The sequence below is a fragment of the Giraffa tippelskirchi genome, chromosome 13, assembly GCF_054371585.1.
Source record: "Giraffa tippelskirchi isolate mGirTip1 chromosome 13, T2T-mGirTip1v1.2.pri, whole genome shotgun sequence".
Classification (NCBI taxonomy): Eukaryota; Metazoa; Chordata; class Mammalia; order Artiodactyla; family Giraffidae; genus Giraffa; species Giraffa tippelskirchi.
The window spans coordinates 85,905,391-85,926,108 of NC_137287.1; the positions used below are offsets into that span (position 1 = coordinate 85,905,391).

The following is a 20,718-nucleotide window of genomic DNA, read 5'->3' on the forward strand; positions in this document are numbered from 1 at the left end:
TCTGTGTACTTGCTGATGGGCTTCTTTGGAATCTTGAAGGCATGTATCCGTGACTTGTTTGATGTACTTTGTTCTGATAAGACATAGAATTGCTAAAAACCATACTTCTCTGGAGCAGGTCCTCAGAGCTATCCTTCTCAGCTTGGCTTGAATAAAACTCTCTTCTATTTTTATTAGTCGCTTGCAAAGAGTCGGACACGACTGAGCGACTAAACAACAATTCTTATTATACACCAGTTACTGATTATTTTCCTCGACAATACCCTGGTCTCAGAACACCCCACAGGGCTCTGCTATTGGCACTGGTTATGCGGCTGGACTGCCCCCTGTTACAGAGGCCCGGCTAGCCTGTGAGGGCTCCCTGGGGCAGGAGGTTTCGACACACTCCTAGTCCGAGAGAGTGGCCCTGGTCACAGGCTTTAGGGAGAGAGTGGCCCTGGTCACGGGCTTTAGGGAGTGAGGCCCACAGGAGTCTGCCAGACCTGGGGTACACACAGACCCTCAAGCAGCATCTCCCTCATTACCTGGTCCTGCTTCCTTAGCAACTAAATCCCCTACGGGAGAACAGGCCTAAAACCTTCCCCCTCCCGGGACCACCTCAATTCAAGGTCACCCAGGTCACCTTTCCAAAATGCCCTCACGTGACCTGGCGACATGGATCCAAATTATCAGACAAGTGAAGGTAACCTCTGATATCGCAACACCGTTCCTGCCTGGAGACACGCACCCAAGGGCAGAATGGCACAGATGCCAGTGCTGGGAACAGAGTGGGTAAAATCCCAGGCAGCCGTGGGAACCGGCCTGGGCCTGACCTTCCCACACTGCTGAGTTTTCATAATGAAGACAGAGCTCAGACCAGGTCGCAGTGCTGAGCTCCAGTCCCTCCACGGCTGTGGGCTCCGGGAAAGTGCTTCCAGGGAGGACTTCTGCTTACTACCGGCTATGGCCGCGTCGAGTGGACTCAGTGCAGACACGGCCATCGTGATGAAGCGTCCAGAGGCCTGCACAGCTCCGACACACACGCGCCTGCAGCCGCTCACCTGAGCCCAGGGTCCGCAGAGAGGAGCGGTCATACTTCTTCACCCAGGAGTCCTCGAACTTCAGCAGCAGCCGGTAGGCCGTCGGGGCGCCATAGAACTGATTGATCTTCAGCCTCTGCACCGTCTCCCAGTACCGACCTATGAGAGGCCCCGGGCATGTCACCTCTGTGAGCCTCACTCAGAGGTGACCCATGTTACCATGTGCTGGATGCATGCAAACACCTACAGTGTCCACGAAACCCACTCTGCACCCACTGCTGGAAGGGGAGGTGCTTCCCATGTGCCACCTCCGCACACCCCACATGGCGGGCTGAAGCCATCGCCTGGCCCTGGGCACTGACAGCCCACGTCCTGACCCATGTGACACAGCAAGGAAGCGGTCAAAGGGATGTTACGGTGAAGTAGCACCAATGCAGAACCCACATCCAAGAACACATAAATGGCCTCCAGAGGTGACCGGTGCTCCCTGGAGCAGTGGTGACACACAGGACGCACGGGCCCTATCACTCCCAACTCACTGAGGCCACCTGAGATGTGCCTCCCATCCCTAGCCAGGCCCCCTGCATGTCTTCCAGGAGCACAGCTGGCCTCTGCAGGAGGCCGGAGAGGACCCAGGCAAGGGACCAAAGTTCTGGGCACAGAGCCATCATCGCCATGGACCACCAGGGCGAAAGCCTCGGCACAACTTCCAACATCCAGTCACAATTGAACAGACGCTGGAGGACGCAGTGGCACGAGGGAGGGAGATGCCAGAAGAGCAAGACGTGGGTCCTCAAAGGGATGCCACTCCATGGCAGCGGCTCCAGGTCACACTGCCCGAGTGGCCCGAAAGACAGGCAGCAGGGGACCCAGGAGGCTGGCCACTGGCCTGGGCTTCAAGGAAGGGCAGGATCTGGTCAGGTGGCCGCAGAGATGAGAGGGATGTTAGGGTGGGTGGTATCTTGAAGCCTTCAGAGGTCGGACCCCCTCCACTGCTCATGTGATCCCTCTGCACACCTGGCCCGGGCCCGGCAGCTTTGTCACCGGGACCCTCCACCACTCGCCCCACACCCCCCAACCTCTCTGCTCCTTCTTCCTGCCCCTCCTGCGGCCCGCACCCGCATTGGGGTAAACCGGAGTGCTCTCAAAAAGGACGCTGGTTGCTCCGTTGCACAGGGGCCCGTACACCACATAGCTGTGTCCCGTGATCCAGCCGATATCAGCCACGCAGCCGAAGACATCACCTGGCCGGTAGTCAAACACAAGCTGCAGAGACAGGGGAGGGGCTATCAGGAGCCTGGCACCAGTTCCCGCACGTCGTTGGGTGTGTTCTGTCACCGAGCCCGGCTGCTCCCACGGCCCCTGAGAGCAGCAGTGAGGGCAGAGCAGCCATGGCAGTGAGGAGACGTGTCACTGGGGACAGCAGAGGGAGCCAGACCCCAGAGGGGACGCTCTGGGAGCCCAGCACAAAGCCCACCCCTATGCCAGGAGTTACCCACCACTGGTCCTGAGGTGGGGTTGGGGGGGCAGAAGTCAGGGCCTTGGGGGAGCCAGAGAAGCCTGTGTCCTAACACAGGTGGTAGCCATGTGTGTACCCACAGGTGCTCCATCCAGTCCTATGTCTAAAATAAGGGGACCTCTGCCTTTAGTGGTTTAGTCGCTAAGTCATATCTGACTCTTGCAACCCCATAGACTGTAGCCCACCAGGCTCCTTTGTCCATGGGATTTCCCAAGCAAGATTACTGGAGTGGGTTGCCATTTTCTTCTGCATTAAGTTACGCCATAATTTTTTTAATCTTTTAAAAACGGCAAAAGAACAAAAGCCAAATCGACCAAGAAACACATCAAGCATCATCAGCTTCTAAGAGCCTGAGACGTGGCCATCTCCTTATTCTTGCCAAAGGGTCAAACCTGAGCCTGACTCAGTAAGCAGGTCCACCTGCCTGTTTGTAGGAGACAAAGGGATAGAGGGACACAGGGCCGGGCGCTACGACTGACAATGTTTAAGGCAATGAAGGGATGGAGGAAAATCCACCAGTTAAACATGGCTTACCCACAACTATCAGTGCGCGGAAGATAGTGAAGGACAGGGAAGCCTGGCATGCTGCAGTCCATGGGGTCACAAAGTTGGACACAGCTGAGTGACTGAACAACAATCAGTGGACAACAGTAAGCTACAGTATCTAGGGATGCACATTAGGGTGACAAAACTAGGAAAACAGGGCAGGGACACTATAAAACCCAGGATACATGTCGAGGGGCAAGGGGAGACTGTGATCACATGGGCCATGAAGGGGCTTCTGTGTCAGGTTTTTGACTGAAGTGGGTTTGTTGAGCAATCATTTGTGAAATCACACATTTCATTTCGATGGTTTTCTGTATTTGTGTTTTTGTTTTATTTATTTAGCTGGGCCAGGTGTTAGTTGTGGCACACAGGATCTTTAGTCTTCACTGCAGGATCTTTAGCTGTGGCATACAGGATCTCGTTCCCTGACCAGGGATTGAATCTGGACCCCTTGCATTGGGAGCATGGAGTCTGAACTGCTGGACTGCCAGAGAAGTCCCTGTGTCTGTGTTCTCTTTTGCAGTAAAGGTTGTTTTTTAACCTTTGGGAGAGCGGTCCCATCTCCTGCTGCCACAAACACACCCCGAGGTCCCCCAGCAGTTCCCAGACAGCACAGTGGTCCCGAGTTAGCCAAGACCCTGTGGAGCTGTGAGCAGAGACTGAATCTCAAGGAAACAGCACTCCTGCTCCACCAGTGAAGGAGGACACCCATACCTCAAAGCCCACAGCATCCTGGGACTGAGAGGGTTTTAATACAATGCATACCCACCATGCCACATCTTTCAAGAGACTGGTGTTCTCTCTCCTTGCTGTTCTTGGAAGGAGAGCAGGTGCCCGGGACGAGCAAGGCACCCCGACACCACCACTCACATCCCCAAAGCCTGCTCACATCCCCACCACCTCTGCAGACTCAACTGCCCTTTCCCTGAAGAAACCAACAGTCCTAACACCTTCACCACATGCACGGACACACACATATGTGTACACTCACAGATACACGCTTACGTACAAAAGGCTGAAAGTTTCTATTCCTAATGCTTTAAAATACTCTCACTGTACTGAAGAGAAATTCAAAAGATGGCCCCACCCTTGCATCCCCATTGCTTCTGCTCATGCAGACAGTGCCCTAGTAATGCCTGAAAACAAATGAAGACTATTTCATCACGTTGACAGCTTCCCTAATGCTGTGTGTGTGTTAGTTGTGTTCATACTCAGTTGTGTCTGACTCTTTGTGACCCCATAGACTGGTGCCCACCACACTCCTCTGTCCATGGAATTCTCCAGGCAAGAATAGTGGAGTGGGTTACCATTCCCCTCTCCAGGGGGATCTTCCCAAGAATTGAACCCAGGTCTCCCACATTCAGATTCTTTTCCATCTGAGCCACCAGGGAACTCCTAATGCTAATTTCCTTAGCATTAGGGAAATAGGGAAACACTTTGACCCATTCTTCGACTTCCTTAGTGTTCAGTCTGGAGAAGGCAATGGCACCCCACTCCAGTACTCTTGCCTAGAAAATCCCATGGACGGAGGAGCCTGGTAGGCTACAGTCCATGGGGTCGCTAAGAGTCGGACACGACTGAGTGACTTCACTTTCACTTTTCCCTTGCATGCACTGGAGAAGGAAATGGCAACCCACTCCAGTATTCTTGCCTGGAGAATCCCAGGGACAGCGGAGCCTGGTGGGCTGCCGTCTATGGGGTTGCACAGAGTCGGACACGACTGAAGCGACTTAGCAGCAGCAGCAGCAGCAGTGTTCAGTCTCAGTAGTTACATTTTCCAAAGTGTTCTGACTTACCCAACGTTTCAGTCTTTGCAACACGCCTACCCATAGCTGAGCAAGGGACTTTCAGACAAGAACGGCTCTGTGATGATCACGGTCACCCAGCAGCCAGAAGACAGGGGCTTTAACATAGATAGTGTCAAACATAATACCTCGTCTGCCTGGCCTGGTTCTAGGCATAACTGTCTTTCTGCCTCACTTCCACATCCTCACTGCTGCCCATGAGTGGCCAACACTCACAGGCCGCATCTCTGCCTCCCAGCACTGGCTCCTAGTCCACACTCATCCATGAGGTCCGCCTCCAAGTGACTGACCTGGCTGATCAGCATAGCCCACCCCCAACTCCGCCAGTAACTGAGGGGATCGGGCCCTGGACTTCAGCCAGACTGTGGGTGCTCTCAGCATCCAAGCCTTGCTTGGATCGACCTGGGCTTCCAGGTTACCTGGCCAGTCTGCTCCACTGCTGCTCATGCTGGTAGGGGCTGAGTTCTGCCTCTGGCCAGAGAAAGTCAGGGCCACAGACAGTATCCTGAGAGCCCGTCCCTGACCCTTTGGGAAGGGTCAGCTCCTCCCCAAGGCAACTAGGGATGCACAGTAACCAGAACCCCCCAAACACCCACTCATATTTAAATGAGGGCTGATTTTTAAATGCATTTACTGGAATAAAGCTGTTCCAGATCATTTGCTTCATAATCCTTAAAGGATGGCCCCCTGGATGCAATCTCCATGCACTAAATTTAAGTCTCCTCATAAAAGCAAATCTTTTAAAAAATTTTTCCTTTTAAATTGAGGCCCCAGTAAGCAGAGCCTGGAGGCCACAGCACTTTAGAGGCCCATGAAAATGTTTTACTTTCTTTTAAAATCAGATCCAAAAGATCTCTTAAATAGAAGAAAGCATTTTAACAAATAACAGCAATGTACTCATCCTCACACCAGTGCAGTCATATGAGAGAAGGGCCCAGGAAGGCTGGAGTGTCTGGGGCACCCAGCGCTGGAAAGCAGCCGTGCCAGCAGCAGGTCAGGCCCCACAAAGGCTCAGCACACATGTGATGGGCTGAGGACAAGCAGGAAACACATGTGCGGGACACAGGCCCTTCTGACAGGCACAGACACTCTGCCCCTCAAGCCCACCCCTCCAACCACACTGGTGCCAGGACTCCTGGCCCTGCTCTTGAACACAGCAGCAGTTGTGGCCCCCCCAGTCCAGCCTCCCCTAGCCCCTCCCCCGGATCTCCCCAGGGTGGTGCCTTACCCGGTGTGTCACAGCAGCATACAGTAGGTAGCCCGCCTGGGTGTGGACAAGCCCCTTGGGCTTCCCAGTGCTCCCCGAGGTATACAGCAGGAAGAGTGTGTCCTCACTACCCATGCTCTCTGGGGCACACACCGGCTCCTCCTTGGCCATTTCCTATGAGGGCGAGGACCAGAGGCCCATTGAGGATCAAGACTTCACCCCGCACCCGGCCTCCCAGAGACTTCCTCTCCCCTACAGCCGCAGGACTTGGGAGACCAGGCTCAGAGTTCACCTTATCTAGCCCGTCCTAGTTAATGCCAAATAAAAGGATGGATCCATTCATTTCGTTATGTGAAGTGTTTCCCTCTGTTTGTGGACTTTGAGTTCCATCTTCCCCACCAGGATGGAAGCCCATCAGATAACACAGAGAAAAGGGGACCCAGATTGAGAACCACACTCTGATAAGACCTAGTTAATCCAATGACAACCTCTTCTGCTCAAACTATACAAAAAAAGATAGACTCACCTGCTCAAGGGAAACGTCCAGATCCCCCATGTGGACCTTGTTGTCTGTCCTGTGAGCCACCAGGACATGCTGGACGGATGGGCAGACCTTTATGGCTTCGTCCACGATCTTCTTCAGCTGCACCACACGCCCTCCCCGGAGTCCTTGGTTGAAGGTAATAACCACCTTGCACTGGGCTATTGGAGTCAAATGCAGGTATTTCTGGTCAGTTTCCTCCCCACTCTGACTTTCACAGCCCAGACCACCACATGCCCAGGCCTAAGGGTGTGATGGAGGAAGTCCATATCCTTGAGCAGGAGAGTCCACACAGAAATGTGAAGTTCGTCTGCTTTGGGAACTTAGTGCTCAGAACCTGAGAGAAGTGGGTATAATGGAGAGGAGCCACCGGAAGCTCAACTCTTCCAGATTCCCGCTCCCACCTGCTCTGGGGGGGGACCCTCCTCCACCCACCACACCCCAACCCGGAATAAACTGAAGGGATCAGGGCTAAGGTGGGCTACTGTACAACTGGCCCCTGAGGAAGAGCCTGGAACAAACATCCAGCTGCCCTGCTGACGACCACACATGGCCCTAAACCTGTGATGTGGGCACAGAGGCCTGATTTGGAGCCATGGGCAGAGGTGCTGGGGAACCACCCCACCCAGCAGCCCTCAACCGGGTCCCTCGTCCCTCGGGGGTCATGCTGATGCATGGGGCCCATTGCCTTGGGGATTCCTGTGCGGTCTGAGACCTGGGCACCCACGGGGGCAGCTCCCTGGCCTCACACCCCACAGCCCACAGTGCCTCCCAGGACTCCCTCCCCAGTGAACTCCCTGCACTTGAACTCTCACTCCAGGACCAGCTCCTGGGGCCCTACCTGAGGCACTAGTCTCCCTCAGCTTTGCGGTCTGAGATACGCTTTTGAAAAGCATGCTCACAGCCTCTCTTCTTCCCAAGCAAGAATGCTGGAGGTGGCACAGCCCTGCCAGCCACCTGAGACAGGTGGACAGAGCCTGCCTGAGATTCTCCAGGCCTGTCTCCTTGGGCTGAGATTGTCCAGGGAAGCTCTGCATCGGGCAGGAAGGGAGATGGGCCAGCAGAGGGAAAGGGACTCCCTCAACGGTGTGTGAGGCAGGATGCTCAGGATCCCCTGGAGGAGACAGCAGCCCCTGCCCATCCTGGGTGCTGGGACTCCGGCCTTCATGATGCAGGCCTTACTCCCGGTACCCACCTGTGCGAGGCCTCCCTGCCCGAGTGGTCCTCCAGGACTGGAACCTCCAGGCCCTGGCAGGCCCAGTCCCCAGGAAGTGCTTGGGGAGCCTCCACTCCCTGAGGCCCCTGAGGACGGGCAGCAGGGCCACAGCAAGTGCATCAGCACAGGTGGGACCACAGACACTTTGTCTGTGGGAATTTGCTTTCACCCTAGTTTTTTATTTTTTTTTTTTACCAGATCACAGCATCTGTATTTGTCTTTGTTTGTTTGTTTTAATATTTAGTTATTTCCAACTATGCTGGGTCCTCGTTGCTGAGCATGGGCTTTCTCTAGTTGCAGTGAGCAGAGGCTACTCTCGAGTTGCCATATGTGGGCTTCTCATTGCGGTGGCTTCTCTTGTTGCAGAGCATGGCTCTTGGACATGAGGGCTTCTCAAGTTGCAGCTCGTGGGCTCAGTGGTTGTGGCACATAAGGTTAGTTGCCCTGTGGCATGTGGAATCTTCTGGGACCAGGGATTGAACCCATGTCCCCAGCATTGGCAGACAGATTCCCAACCACTGGACCACCAGGGGAGTCCTATATTTGTTTTTAATTGCTCCGATGGCCAATTACCACAAATTTAGTGTCTCAGAACACCCTTTTTTTTTAGCTCATGGTTCTGTAGCCTGGGTGAGCTCAGCAGAGTTCTCTGCTTAGAGTTTCACAGCCAGTATCAAGGGGTCAGGGGTTGGGGATCTCACCTGAAGCTTGGGGGAGAATCTGCTTCCAGGCTGTTCAGGGTGTTGGCAGAATTCAGTTCCATGTGACTGCAGGACTGAGGCCCCCACCTTGCTGACGGTCGGTCAGGGGTAGTCCTCAGCTTTTAGAGCCACTACACCACCCCCGGTGCAACACCTCCTCATCCTCAAAGCCAGCAAAGGCAGGTCAAGTCCTTGCCCCACTTTGAATCTCTCTGACCTTCCTCTCTGCCACAGCTTCAGCCAAAGAGAGTTCTCTGTTTTTAAGGACTTGGGTGGTTAGATTGGGACAACCCACATCATTTCCCATCTTAGCACCCCATCACACCTGCAGAGGCCATCTGCCATGGAAGGGACATATTCACAGCTACTGGGAATTTGGGCACTGGCAATCGCTCAGGCCACTATTCTGCCCCCATAGCCTTTGCTATGAGGGAATTTACATGAATCATGTGCAAGGCCACGTGAAGAGGAAGAGACCCCTGGCCACCCCCAACCATTTAAGCCAACCAAGCTGATGTCCCAGATACCACAGAGCATGGTGAAGCCACTCCCACTATGCCCACCTGACTCCTGCCCCACAGAATCATGAAATATAATAAGAAAATATACTATTCTAAGTACTAACTTTTGGAGTAGCTTGTAATACAGCAACAGATAACCAAAATACTACCCTTACTGATCCAAGAGAACACAGACACTTGTCCCAACAGGGTCTTACCCCCAGGAAACTGACACCTGAATGAAGGTGTAGAGTACTGGGGAAGAGTTGCTTAATGGCAAAGTTCTGCAGAAAAGCTGTAGGAGTTTTCCCTACTAAACCTCTTGGAGCTGACTGGGCCCTGCCTTCCCATGGCCTGGCTGTTTAGGATTCCCGAGGTCTAGGAGTTGCCCTGCATCCAGTTACCAATCCCCCAGAATCAGTTGTTTTTGCTTATTTCAGAGAATCTTAACAGAAACATTTGGTAACTATGACCACATTAGCGAGACAGAAAAGGAGCAGCCTGATGTAATGTTAAAAGCATCAGCAGGATGCCTGGGTTCAAAACCTGGGTCTGTCACTAAGCAGCAGTATGATCCTGGGCAAGTCACTTCACTTCTCTGTGCCTCGGTCCCCAGGACCAGATGGCTTCACTGGCGAATTCTACCAAATAAAAATAAATTAACACCTATCTTTCTCAAACTCGTCCTAAAAACTGCAGAGGTGGAAATGCTTTCTCACTCATTCTATGTAGCCAGTATTACCCTGATACCAAAATCAGACAAACATATCACAAGAAAAGAAAACTACAGACCAATATCCCTTATAAACACTGATGCAAAAATTCTCAACCAAATGCTAACAAACTGTATCCAGTAGCATAGCAATAAGGTTATATATCATGACTAAGAGGGATTTATTCCTGGAATGCAAGGATGGTTCAACATACGAAAATCAAGGATAGATACATATATCAGTGGAGCATAATAGAGAACTCAGGAAAGAGCCCTCAAATATACAGTCAAGTTAGTTTTGACAAGGATGCCAAGACCATTCAACATGGGAAGAATGGTTTCTTCAACAAATGGTGCTGGTATCGCTGGATATGCATAGATTAAAAAAATGAAGTTGGACCCTTACTTTCCACCATATACAAAAATTAACTCAAAATGCATCAAAGACCTAAATTAAAAAGCTAAAACTATTAAAACACTCTTAGAAGAAAACAGAGACAAATCTTCATAATGTTTCAGATTCAGCAACTGAATCTTAAATAATACACCAGAAACACAAACAACAAAAGGAAACAGATGAACTGGACTTTATCACAATTAAAAATTTTTGTGCATAAAAGGTCAATATTAAGAAAGCAAAAAGACAACACAGAGAACGAGATAATTGCAAATCATATATCTGATAAAGGTACAGTATCTACAATATATACAGAACTCACAACTCAACAACAAAAAAGACAAATGGCCAATTAGAGAAAGAGTAAAGGACTTAAACAGACATTTCTCCAAAGAAGACACAAATAGACAACAAGCACATGAAAAGATATCTAGTGATAATTAGTCATTTGGAAAATGCAAATCAAAACTACAATGAGATACCACTTCAGACCCACTGGGATGGCTATAATTTTTTTTAAAGGAAAATAAGTGTTGATGAGGATTTGGGGAATTTGGAGCCCTCACACATTGCTAGTGGACATGGAACACAGAGCAGTTCCATTGGAAAAGTTTTGCAGTTCGTCAGTAAGTTAAAATAGATTTACCACATGTGCCAGCAATTCCATTCCTAGGTATACACCCAAAACAATTGAAAGAAGGCGTTCTTGTACATAAACATTCATAGCAGCTCTATTTACAATAGCCAAAAATAAGAAACAAGTCAAAATGCCCATAAACAGATAAATGGATAGATAAAATGTAATCTATCCATACAGTGAGATATTATTCAGCTACAAAAATAAATGAAATACTGATTCACACTACAACACAGGTCCACCTTGAAAACACCATGCTTAGTGAAAGAAGTAGGACACAGAATGCCACACACTGTAGGAGTTCGTTTTTACAAAACATCCAGAACAGACAAATCACAGAGACAGAAAGCAGATCGGTGGTTGTCAGAGGCTGGATGAGGGGAAATGGTGAATGCCTGCTTTGTGGTACGACATGTCCATTCGAGGGATGGAAAATTCTGGAACAGTAATGATGGTTGCACAACATGGTGAATGTGCTTAATGTCTCTGAATTGTACACTTTAAAGTGATGCAATGGTAATAGGAAAAGGGAGAGGGTGGAAATGGCAAAAGTCTTATCTCATATGGTATTTATGAAGACTGAATTAAAATTATAGGAGATGACCTTCACAGATTGCTTAGACAGAACCTGGCACACAGTCGGTGCTAAAGTTGAGAGAGAAAGAGAAGAGAATGGCAGTACCAACCCTGAAAGCAGCAGGAAATGTTGAAAGAAAGCAGAAAGCCTCCCCAGTCTTTCCTAAAGAGGGTGGTCAGCAGATGTCTGAGAACTCTGCCCTTCAGCTCTGTCCACTACCCAAAGGCAAGTCTTCTGTGAGACACAAAGAATTCCCAACAGACCCCAGAACTTGGCACCCTCCTGGGAGAGCCAGCTCAGCGAGCCCTCCAGGATCTCAAGGGAGCAGGGATCTGGCTGTACAAACACGGGGCCACCATGCAGACACTCTGCCCTCTGACACCAGAAAAAAAAAAAAAAAAGGAGATGATATTGCTCTACACACCTGTCCAGGAGCCTTTGACCTACCTGCAGACAGAAAGTCTTAAAGATACACCACAAGGCGCATACCTGACTCCATCATTTCTCACCACAAAGGCTTTCATCTGTTGACTGGTGGAACCTTCTCCAGGCCTCCCCAGCCTCCTTTCACCCTACATTTCTTCCCGCCTCCACTGCAGCCACATGGCCTCCTCCAGCAGGTACCTATGCCATTCCCTCCACCTGGAATCTTCCTTCTTCATGTGGTTCAAGCCAGTGCACTTGGATCTCAGCTCATACAGCAAATGCTCATTCAGCCACACACTGTGCCTGGTAGTGCCTGTCATCTGTCTCTGTGACTTTCAGTGATGTCTGCCACCACCCTGAGTCCCTGAAGGTGAGGGGGGACCCAGATTTCTCCCCCTTTCCCACTGCCCACGTGCTCACCATCGTTGATCCTCCCAGCCAAGGACCCCGCACTGAAGCCAGCAAAGATGACATTGTGGATGGCTCCGATCCTGGCGCAGGCCAGCATGGCAGCCACAGCCAGCGGGGAGACAGGCATGTAGATGGCCACCCGGTCCCCTCGGCGGACTCCATATCTCTTGAGTGTGTTGGCCAGGCGGCACGTGGTCTCCAGTAGCTCCCTGCAGTACAAGGGAGGGAGGGCCATCAGAGAAGGGGGAGGGCTGGAACAGTTCTGCAAACTGCAGGCACTGCAACCCCAACCAGCCTGGAGAGGGCAGCCACTCGAACACCTGGTGCATGGAACGATCTTTTCAGAAAACGTTGTAACTTTGTAGGCTGGTACTGACATGGATTCATGATCACACTGCTGAGGAAAATCACCTACCCCTCGCCCACAGAGAACAGGGCTTCTCAGACCTAGATTATCCAGTCCCCAAGGCTTCTGACACATCCACCCTGAGAGGTCCCAGTTCTCTGGGTCAACACAGGCCTTGCTGAGCAGGGCACCCCCAACTGTGTGAAGCCACAGAAATTTGGAGAGGAAGGCAGCCCACGGCCTGGGGCAGGGCTGCGGGGGTGAGGGATGGGGACACTGAACACCATGCCCTCACCTCACGCACCTACCAGGCCCCTGCCTCCACTCCCAGGCTTAGGCTCGGCTGGCCAATCAGAGTGCAGCATCCCCCTGAACAAGCTGATTGATTGGCCTGATTGCGTATGACCCAACCCAACCCAGAGAGCATGACAGTCCCCCAGAAACCAGGGGTCTGCAGCAGAACCAGGGGTGGGGGAACTACAGGAGGGCAGAAGCAGTTGCAGAATGAGTTCAGCCCTGTTTCCCAAGTGGTCCTGCTGAACCTCACTTCCCACAGGAAGGGAAGTTCCCCATTTTTGCTGCTCTTGTTTTATTGTATTTAACAGAAAGAACTGGCATGGAAGGGCAGAGTGAGTTCGCCCCCCACATATGGCTCCACCGTTGTGGCCAGGACCCAGGAGTGGTTGTGGTTGCCCCGTGGTCAGAGACTCAGAAAAGGGCAGCCCGGCAAGGGCCACCAGCAAACAAAGGGTGAGTGGCGATAGGCTTTGGGGGAGACCAGATGAAAGCAGATCACTGGTGTAACCAAGCAGGACCTGGTGGGACACACCTCTCTCCCATATCCTCCGCTTTAGCTCCTCTCTGAAACACTCAGATAATCATATTCATACATGTTCCTGAGTTCTCTTACAGATGCTAAAACCCCCACCAAATGGAAGAAATGAATTACTTGTAGCCTCTAGACCTACTGGAGCCTGAGGACTGATCATGTTAACAGCCCTGTTACCTCACCATCAACCAATCAGAGAACTGTGCACAAGCTTGTCACACACCCTGGGACTCCCCTCCCTCACCTGGACTTTAAAAAGGCTTTCCAAAACCCATTAGGGAGTCCAGGTGTTTTGAGCACCAGCTACCCTGGACACCTGCTTGGCACCCTGCAATAAACGCTGCACTTTCCTTCACCACAACCCGCTGTCAGTAGGCTGGCTTTACTGTGCACGGGTGAGCAGAGTGACTCAAGTCTGGTTTGGTAACACAAGTGCGGCCTGCACTCTCCCCTGACTCCTGCCCAGACTGACACAGACCCCATCCCCTCCCTTAAGGCTTTAGGAGGACAAAAGCACCACTCACTGGCGCCCCATCCACCCTGCACCTGAGCTTGTGATGAAAGAAAGAGCACCCCGAGGGCCCCCAACAGCAAACGCCCCAAAACCAGGGCCCAGAAACACGCCTCCTGCATGTGACAGCACTGAAGAGGCAGTCATGGTCAGTCAAAAGGTGACTTAAGCGCAGCGCATGTGCCAGTTTCGACAACCCTAAGGACTTAAGCGGCTGGTGCTGAGGAGATGGAGGCTCAAGTGTGTCAGAGATCAGTGGTGATGAAATCCTGTCCTTTTTCTACAGATGGAAGGATGGAAGGCAGCATTTTGAAGTGAAAGAAGGAACAGAATGGCCCCAGGCAGAGAGGCCTGAGTCACTCTCTACAGCAGCTGCACAGGCATGGGAGCTCAGCTTTCACAGCCACCACGAGATCACCTGAGAAACAGCGGCCCCTCCATCTTGTTGAACTGTCACACGTGTGACAGAGAAGCATCACCCACTTAGGACCCTGCCAAACATTCAGTAGAGACTATCTCTACCATCAGGCATCTTTGTTTGAAATTACTTTCTAAAAGTACTAAAGTCAACTCATTCACTTTGGTGAGTTCATAAGATGTTACAAATTCTGTTCTCGGTACCATGAGGGCAAGCTGGGCACCAGACCAAAGAAATGAGAGGAGAGTGTCCTCTGGCAGCACAGCTGTAATGGGGAAGTGAAGGAACATGAGCACGTGAAGGGCGTTCACCGCCTCATTTTGGGGTACGATTGCTGAGGGCAGCAGGGAGAACTTTCAGGAAAGGTCAGCGGTGGGGACGAGGAGGAAGCAGCAGAAGGGAGAGGATTCCTTCAGGCCAGAAGCTGCCTGGCGACCAGAGCTGGGCAACTGACCTGTGTGGCCCTGGGAAGGTGTGGAGACCAAGCAGCAGTAGCCAAGGTGTTCCCTGGAGGATCAAGGGGCCTCCCCACGGGCCCTGCAACTGAGTCTGCTAGGTCCCGCACTCTTTTTTATATTTATTTATTTTTGGTTGTGCTGGGTTTTTGTTCCTGTGCAGGTTTTTCTCTCATTGTTGTGGGTGGGGGCTCCTCTCTAGTTGCAATGCATAGGCTTCTCATTGTGGTAGCTTCTCTTGTTGTGGAGCACAGACTCTAGGCACACGCACTTAGTTGCTCCATGGCATGTGAGATCTTCCCGAACCAGGGATGGAACCCATGTCTCCTGCATTGGCAGACAGATTCTTTACCACTGAGCCACCTGGGAAGCCTGAGTCCCACACTCGTGCTGCTGCCTCCAGAGAAGTTTCTGATAAAGAATCTGATCCGGGTAAAGCTCTTGAGTTCACTGCCCTTCCTGTCCTCTCCACCAACGCCATAAAACTCAAGGTTGAAGAAATCCTTGAAGCCTCCTTGGGGCTCCTGGCCTCAGCAGTCCAGCCTCTGCTTAAACAGGGGCTGAGGGTCACCTCGTACAACACTCCCTCTTTCTTTGCTACTTCAATAGAGAAATAGCTTTCTGAGAATCAGGCCAAGACTTGTGGCTGTTCCACTTCCAGCCCTTGGTTCAGTTCAGGCCTTTAAAGATGTCCAGAATAACCCTGTCATGCAATAACAGCCCTTCAGTTTCCTGGAACACTCCCTCCACCATCCCACAAAGCCTTTCTCTCCCAGCTTCTCTCCCCCAGCCTCCAGGAACCCACTCTCACAGCTTAGAAACCCCCAGGTCACCAAACAGACCCCAGCACTCTCATGGTATCTGCCCGGGTCAGAATAAGGGAACCCAGACCCTTGACCCCAACTCTATATTTAACCATGTAAATGAAGAACACATTTATTTTTAATGCCCAACACAGGTGGCCCCAATTCAACATGAGGTCACTAACCCACTAACCATTGCCACACCCAGAACTGGACTCTAACCAGGGCTTTGCCCTATCACAGTCAGGGAATTAATTTTCAAAATCAGACTTTCCAGGTTATCTATTTGTCCCTATTTAATTCCACCTCAATTTCTACTCATCTTTCCAGCTCACCCATTATTTTTTTAAACTTGGATTTTCGTTAACAATTTCCTCCAGACTTACACCACTGGAGAATAAGGTCAGCAAACCTAGATCTTCAAATCATGAAAATGTAAGTGTTATGCAAGCGATCCTCCAGGTACTTAAAAATTTACTCCAGGATACTCAAAAATTATCCAAAAGCTGTCCTTGGATATTCACGACTTCTCAGACTTTCACAAACTGATATGCTGCTTCTGTATCAAATAGATAGAGCAGTCACTCAGTGACCAGTGCTCTGGGCTGTCCCTGCAGGAAACAGTGCTTCCTCCTTGCCTGTGGGGTTTTTCCAAGGGACAGTGACATGCAGCTTTCTGAGAAATCACCTAACAAAATAAGTTCGAGTTCTATTTTCCAGTGTGAGGAGAAATACATTATTTGTCAATCAGGTTCTGAACAAGCTATCTACGTTTGTCTGCCAGGAGACGACTCAGGGCCACGCCTTCCATGTGGAGGCATGAAAATGACAGGCACAAATACACAGACTGGCTTCGCCTTCAGGGTGCTGAACAGCAAAAGGCTGCCTGGCCTTGGGGGAAGAAAGGAGACCTTCCACAGCCAACTCTAAGCTTCAGCTGGGAGGAACGTCCATCCAATGCTAATCCAACCACAAGTATGTGCAACCAACACAATACCTGCCTGAACACAGACAGAAGAAGAAAGCCACCTCTGGTCCAGCTCAATCCAAAACAGGACACAGCTGGACAGACCCGGGGAAGTAAGATAAGCCGTGTGTGTGTGTGCGTGCGCGCACACGCACACACACTGCTGCTGTATTTAAGAAACTAATGTGGAACGCACAACTTGCTTACTTGCTACAATTACTGTGGCTCTTGTGTTCATTAAACACTAGCTAAGAGGCTACCTCCTTCATTGTCCACTTGTCCCACTGAGTATCAGCTTCCCTCTGGCAGGGATTTGTTCACTGCCTTCCTCCCAGTATCCAGAACCGGGCCTCGTGCAGAGAAGGTGTGTGACAGATGTCTGTGGAATGGAAGAGACTAGCAGGTAAGCCTGAAAGAGCCCAGGCAGGCGCAGGGTGACTAGAGCCTGGGGTCTAACCATGAATGCCGGTCTACCTGCAGATGCCTCCTAGCCTCTTGCACTGAGAGAGGGTCACATTGGAGGAAACATCCTGCTCCTCAGAGAGAGTGATGGGCAGGAGCACTCCACTGATAGGCCAGCCCATGGCTACTCCTCTGTCTGCATTTCCTTCTGCCGAGAAGGGAAGGAGCCAAAGGAACAGTGTCACTGGGTACATGGAAGGCCTATGACAGTGTCTTCTCTCCCTTAGCCTGGTGCTGAGGGGAGGGGTCAAGCCCAGGGTCCAGATGCAGGACTGGACAGGACAGGTCTTCCTTCAGTCTGCTTCTATAGACTTGACTTCTTTGGCTGCCCCAGGTCTTAGTTGCTCAATGCAGGATCTTGGTGTGGTACACAGGCTTAGTTGCTCCGCGACATGTGGGATCAGAGCTCCCCAACCAGGGATCAGACCCACCTTCCCTGCATTACAAGGCAGATTCTTAACCACTGGACCACCTGGGAAGCCCCTACTTCTCTAGACTTTGCTATTCTCTTCAGTAAGCCATTTCTGGAAGGTGGAGATGGTAAGAGAAGCGAAGGTTGGCAAGAGAAGAAGTGGGGCATGGCAGAAGGGACCCCTTCCCACAGGAAGAGGCTTGCCAGGCCTCAGAACCATCCCCTTCCCTCTGGCACACTCCTCTGGCCCAGACATTACTGTAGCCGCTAAATCTGATCTAACACGAGGCCATGTGCTTACTCTGATACTTACTGCCACCAGAGAACAGAAGTCCAGGAAATTCAGCTGAGCGGGCTCATAACCCAAGTATGAAATTCCTCTCATGTCATGATTTGATCTCGTGACCATGACCTTGAGCAAAGGTAAGCTGCAGGGAACTGTAAAGCCATTGCCACATGTCAACACGAAAATGCCCAAGCTGCCCTTGCCAACAAAGCCCCAGACACACTCAGGGTTTGAAGCAAACAAGAGCTGAACCACCACTGCTGACCCCAGGCCAGCCAGTGAACTGGGACTCACTGAAGCTGCATGTTTTCTAAATTCCTTACAAAAAGTAAATGTATTCTCCTTGAGGCTTTGCTATACTCTGTGGAAAGTTCTGGACTCAGAGAATTTCCCTCTCAGGAGAGTGTCTCAGTGAAGGACATCTGATTAGAGGTGGTGCTCCCTCCACCCTCCAGCTCCCCATACATCTGGGGTCTTGACTGACCCAACCATAGTATGGTCCAATAATAGGAGTACTTCTAAGGCAGTCTCCAGGACTCCTGTGGTCTGAATGTCTGCACAGTCCTTACCCCCAAAGTGGGTAGCATTAGGAGGGAAGTCTTTGGGGGGAAATTAGGTCATGAGGGTGGAGCCCCATGAGGGGATTAGTGCCCTTATAAGGGAGACCCCATGGAGCTCTCTTTTTCCTTCCACCAGGTGAGGACATGGAGGGAAGGTGCTGGCTATGACCAGGAGAACCCAACCAGCAGACGACCATGCTGGCACCTTGATCTTGGGCTTCCAGCCTCCACAACTGTGAGAAATAAGTCTCTTGTTATTTCTCAGCCCCTCTCAGTCAGTGGCATTTTGTTATAGCAGTCCAAACAGACCTAAGACAGGGCCTGTACAGCCAAAAAACACAACGTTGTAAAGCAACTATACTCCAATTAAAGAAAAAAAAAAGGACAGAACCAAATCTGAAGTCCTAGGCACATATAAAAGCATCCTATAAACAGTAGCTATAATTACTGCAGAAAAAGGCAGAAAAAGAAAACGGGTGACAATGGGTGGTTCCTTAACAGCAGGAGGGACCGTGAGGATGTCAGTTTGCTTTTGTGTGAATCACAGGCAGCTGCATCATTGGCTCAGGGTGAATGAGGGTCACCGCTGTATCTGAATGCAGTTACAGAACCCCTCCCCTGCAGCCCTGTGACCTGCAGTGGGTACTGATGGGAAGCCTTCGCTTGAGGAGGGAGGGGTCTGACAAGAATACATCACCCACAGTCAGGGCCGCTGCCAGCAGCAGGTTCTAGGCACTCTCTCGCAGCCCGGGGATCTGAGAGGCTGGGGGAAGGCAGGTGCACCCTGCCCCTCCACCACCTGTCGTGTCTCCCCCCCCCACCTCCACCAGCTGCCCCATCTTCTCCAGCCAGGCTCACCACCCACTGTGAGCACAAGGACCCTGCTATCCAGGCAACCTCAGCCACCCGCAGGCCCCTCAGGCTTCTCCAACCCCCGAGTTGCCGCCCAGAGCACTCTCCTCCAACCCACCCCACCCCACTCCCATTCACAGTTCCTTCAGTGACAACAGCTACTGAGCAGATGTCCTGTGCCAGCACTGCTCTGAATCCTAGGCACATCCATGGAGCCTCACAACAGCCGAAGGGTTGGAAGTTATCATCACCCATCCCATTTTCCAGATAAGGAAAACCGAGGCACAGAGGAGTTAAGTGACTTTTCAAGGCTATTCAGCTGAAAGGGTCAAGAATCAGGTCAAGATTAAAACCCAGTCTGGCCCCAAGGGCTGCTCTCAAAACCCACAGCTTCAGAACAACTTGAATCCTATTATAAAGGTTCCCAGACTTGACAATTTTGCCATTGGCCAATTCCAATGTAACAATTTTTCTTTGTTGTTGTTGTTTAGTTGTTAAGTCGTGTCCAACTCTTTGCCACCCCATGGACAGTAGCCTGCCAGGCTCCTCCGTCCATGGGATTCTCCAGGCTAGAGTACTGGAGTAGGTTGCCATTTCCTTTTGCAGAGGATCTTCCTGACCCAGGGATCAAACCTGGGTCTCCTGCACTGCAGGTGGATTCTTTACCACTGAGCCACCAGGGAAGACCAACATTTTTACTTGGGTTGGTTCAAATTAGCAAGAGAAGTGTTCAAGGTCGCTCACAGTAGTTGAATTGAGCCTAATCAGGACAGAGGAGAATGGGGTGGGGGCTGGATTTCCTTCACAATTCAGTGTTTGGCCCCACATTCAGAACTACCTGCCCCAGGGTCTGTCTCCCACTCATCCTAAGTCTTTCCCACCCAGACACCACCCTATGGCACAGAAATGACAGGTCAGACTTCTTCCCTAATTCACGCCTGATTTCCCTTGGACCTCAGCACCGGCCTTCAGCCCGAGTTCTGTCTCCGGAAAAGAAGTGCTTTTCTTTCCAGACTCAGAGCCCCGCTCACAAAGAGGCAGCACCAACCCACTAAGAACCTCTGAGGTTCCTGCCAGCCCCAGGCGAGAGCGGTCTGCGGCCCCAGTCCAAGCATAACCAGCAGGGAGGATGGGGCTGTCAGCCCAGACCGAGCAAAGGAATCCACCCTCCCTATGGCCCAGAAACCTTGCACCAGCTTCCCAGAGGACACTGAACTGGATTTGCTGATGGGAAATTGTTAAGCCTCCCCAGATCCGGACTCCCTCCTCTTCCCAGGTTCGGATGAGGTCCAAAATAGTCACGGGGGGCCAGCAGAGAAAATGAAGGGCCAGGCAGCCCCCCCTCCCTCCCCAGGCCATCATCCCTCCCCTGGTACCCATAGTGACCCCTCCTGCCTCTAAGGGCCTGAGATCCCCAAGCCCCACCCCTCAGCTGCTCCAGCACCTGCACTTTCTGCACCTCAGCCCACAGCCACACCAGGGCTCCACCGCCCTCAGGCCTACCTGCTCTGCAGCCATCCCTTGCCCCTCCTGGAGGCCACCTGGAGCTCTCTGGCGCTGACCCCTCCAGTCAGTCTTCATGGTTAACTTTGTCCTGGGGCGG

The 20,718-nt window shown here is 51.6% G+C and overlaps 1 protein-coding gene across 13 annotated transcripts in view; it reads right to left on the reverse strand.

Moving 5' to 3' along the window:
* Positions 1-20,718, reverse strand: part of ACSS1 (acyl-CoA synthetase short chain family member 1) — a 43,917-nt gene that overhangs the window by 8,210 nt on the left and 14,989 nt on the right. For all 13 annotated transcript variants that reach the window (XR_014074000.1, XR_014073998.1, XR_014073999.1 and 10 more), the window contains exons 3-7: positions 12,224-12,423; positions 6,623-6,798; positions 6,118-6,270; positions 2,138-2,285; positions 1,041-1,178 (exon numbers count right to left, since the gene is read on the reverse strand). Coding sequence is in view for 9 of the 13 variants with exons in the window: in XM_081560447.1 (XP_081416573.1) it covers positions 1,041-1,178; positions 2,138-2,285; positions 6,118-6,270; positions 6,623-6,798; positions 12,224-12,423 (815 nt within the window). In the remaining 4 variants the exon portion in view is untranslated. The remainder of the gene's footprint in view (positions 1-1,040; positions 1,179-2,137; positions 2,286-6,117; positions 6,271-6,622; positions 6,799-12,223; positions 12,424-20,718) is intronic.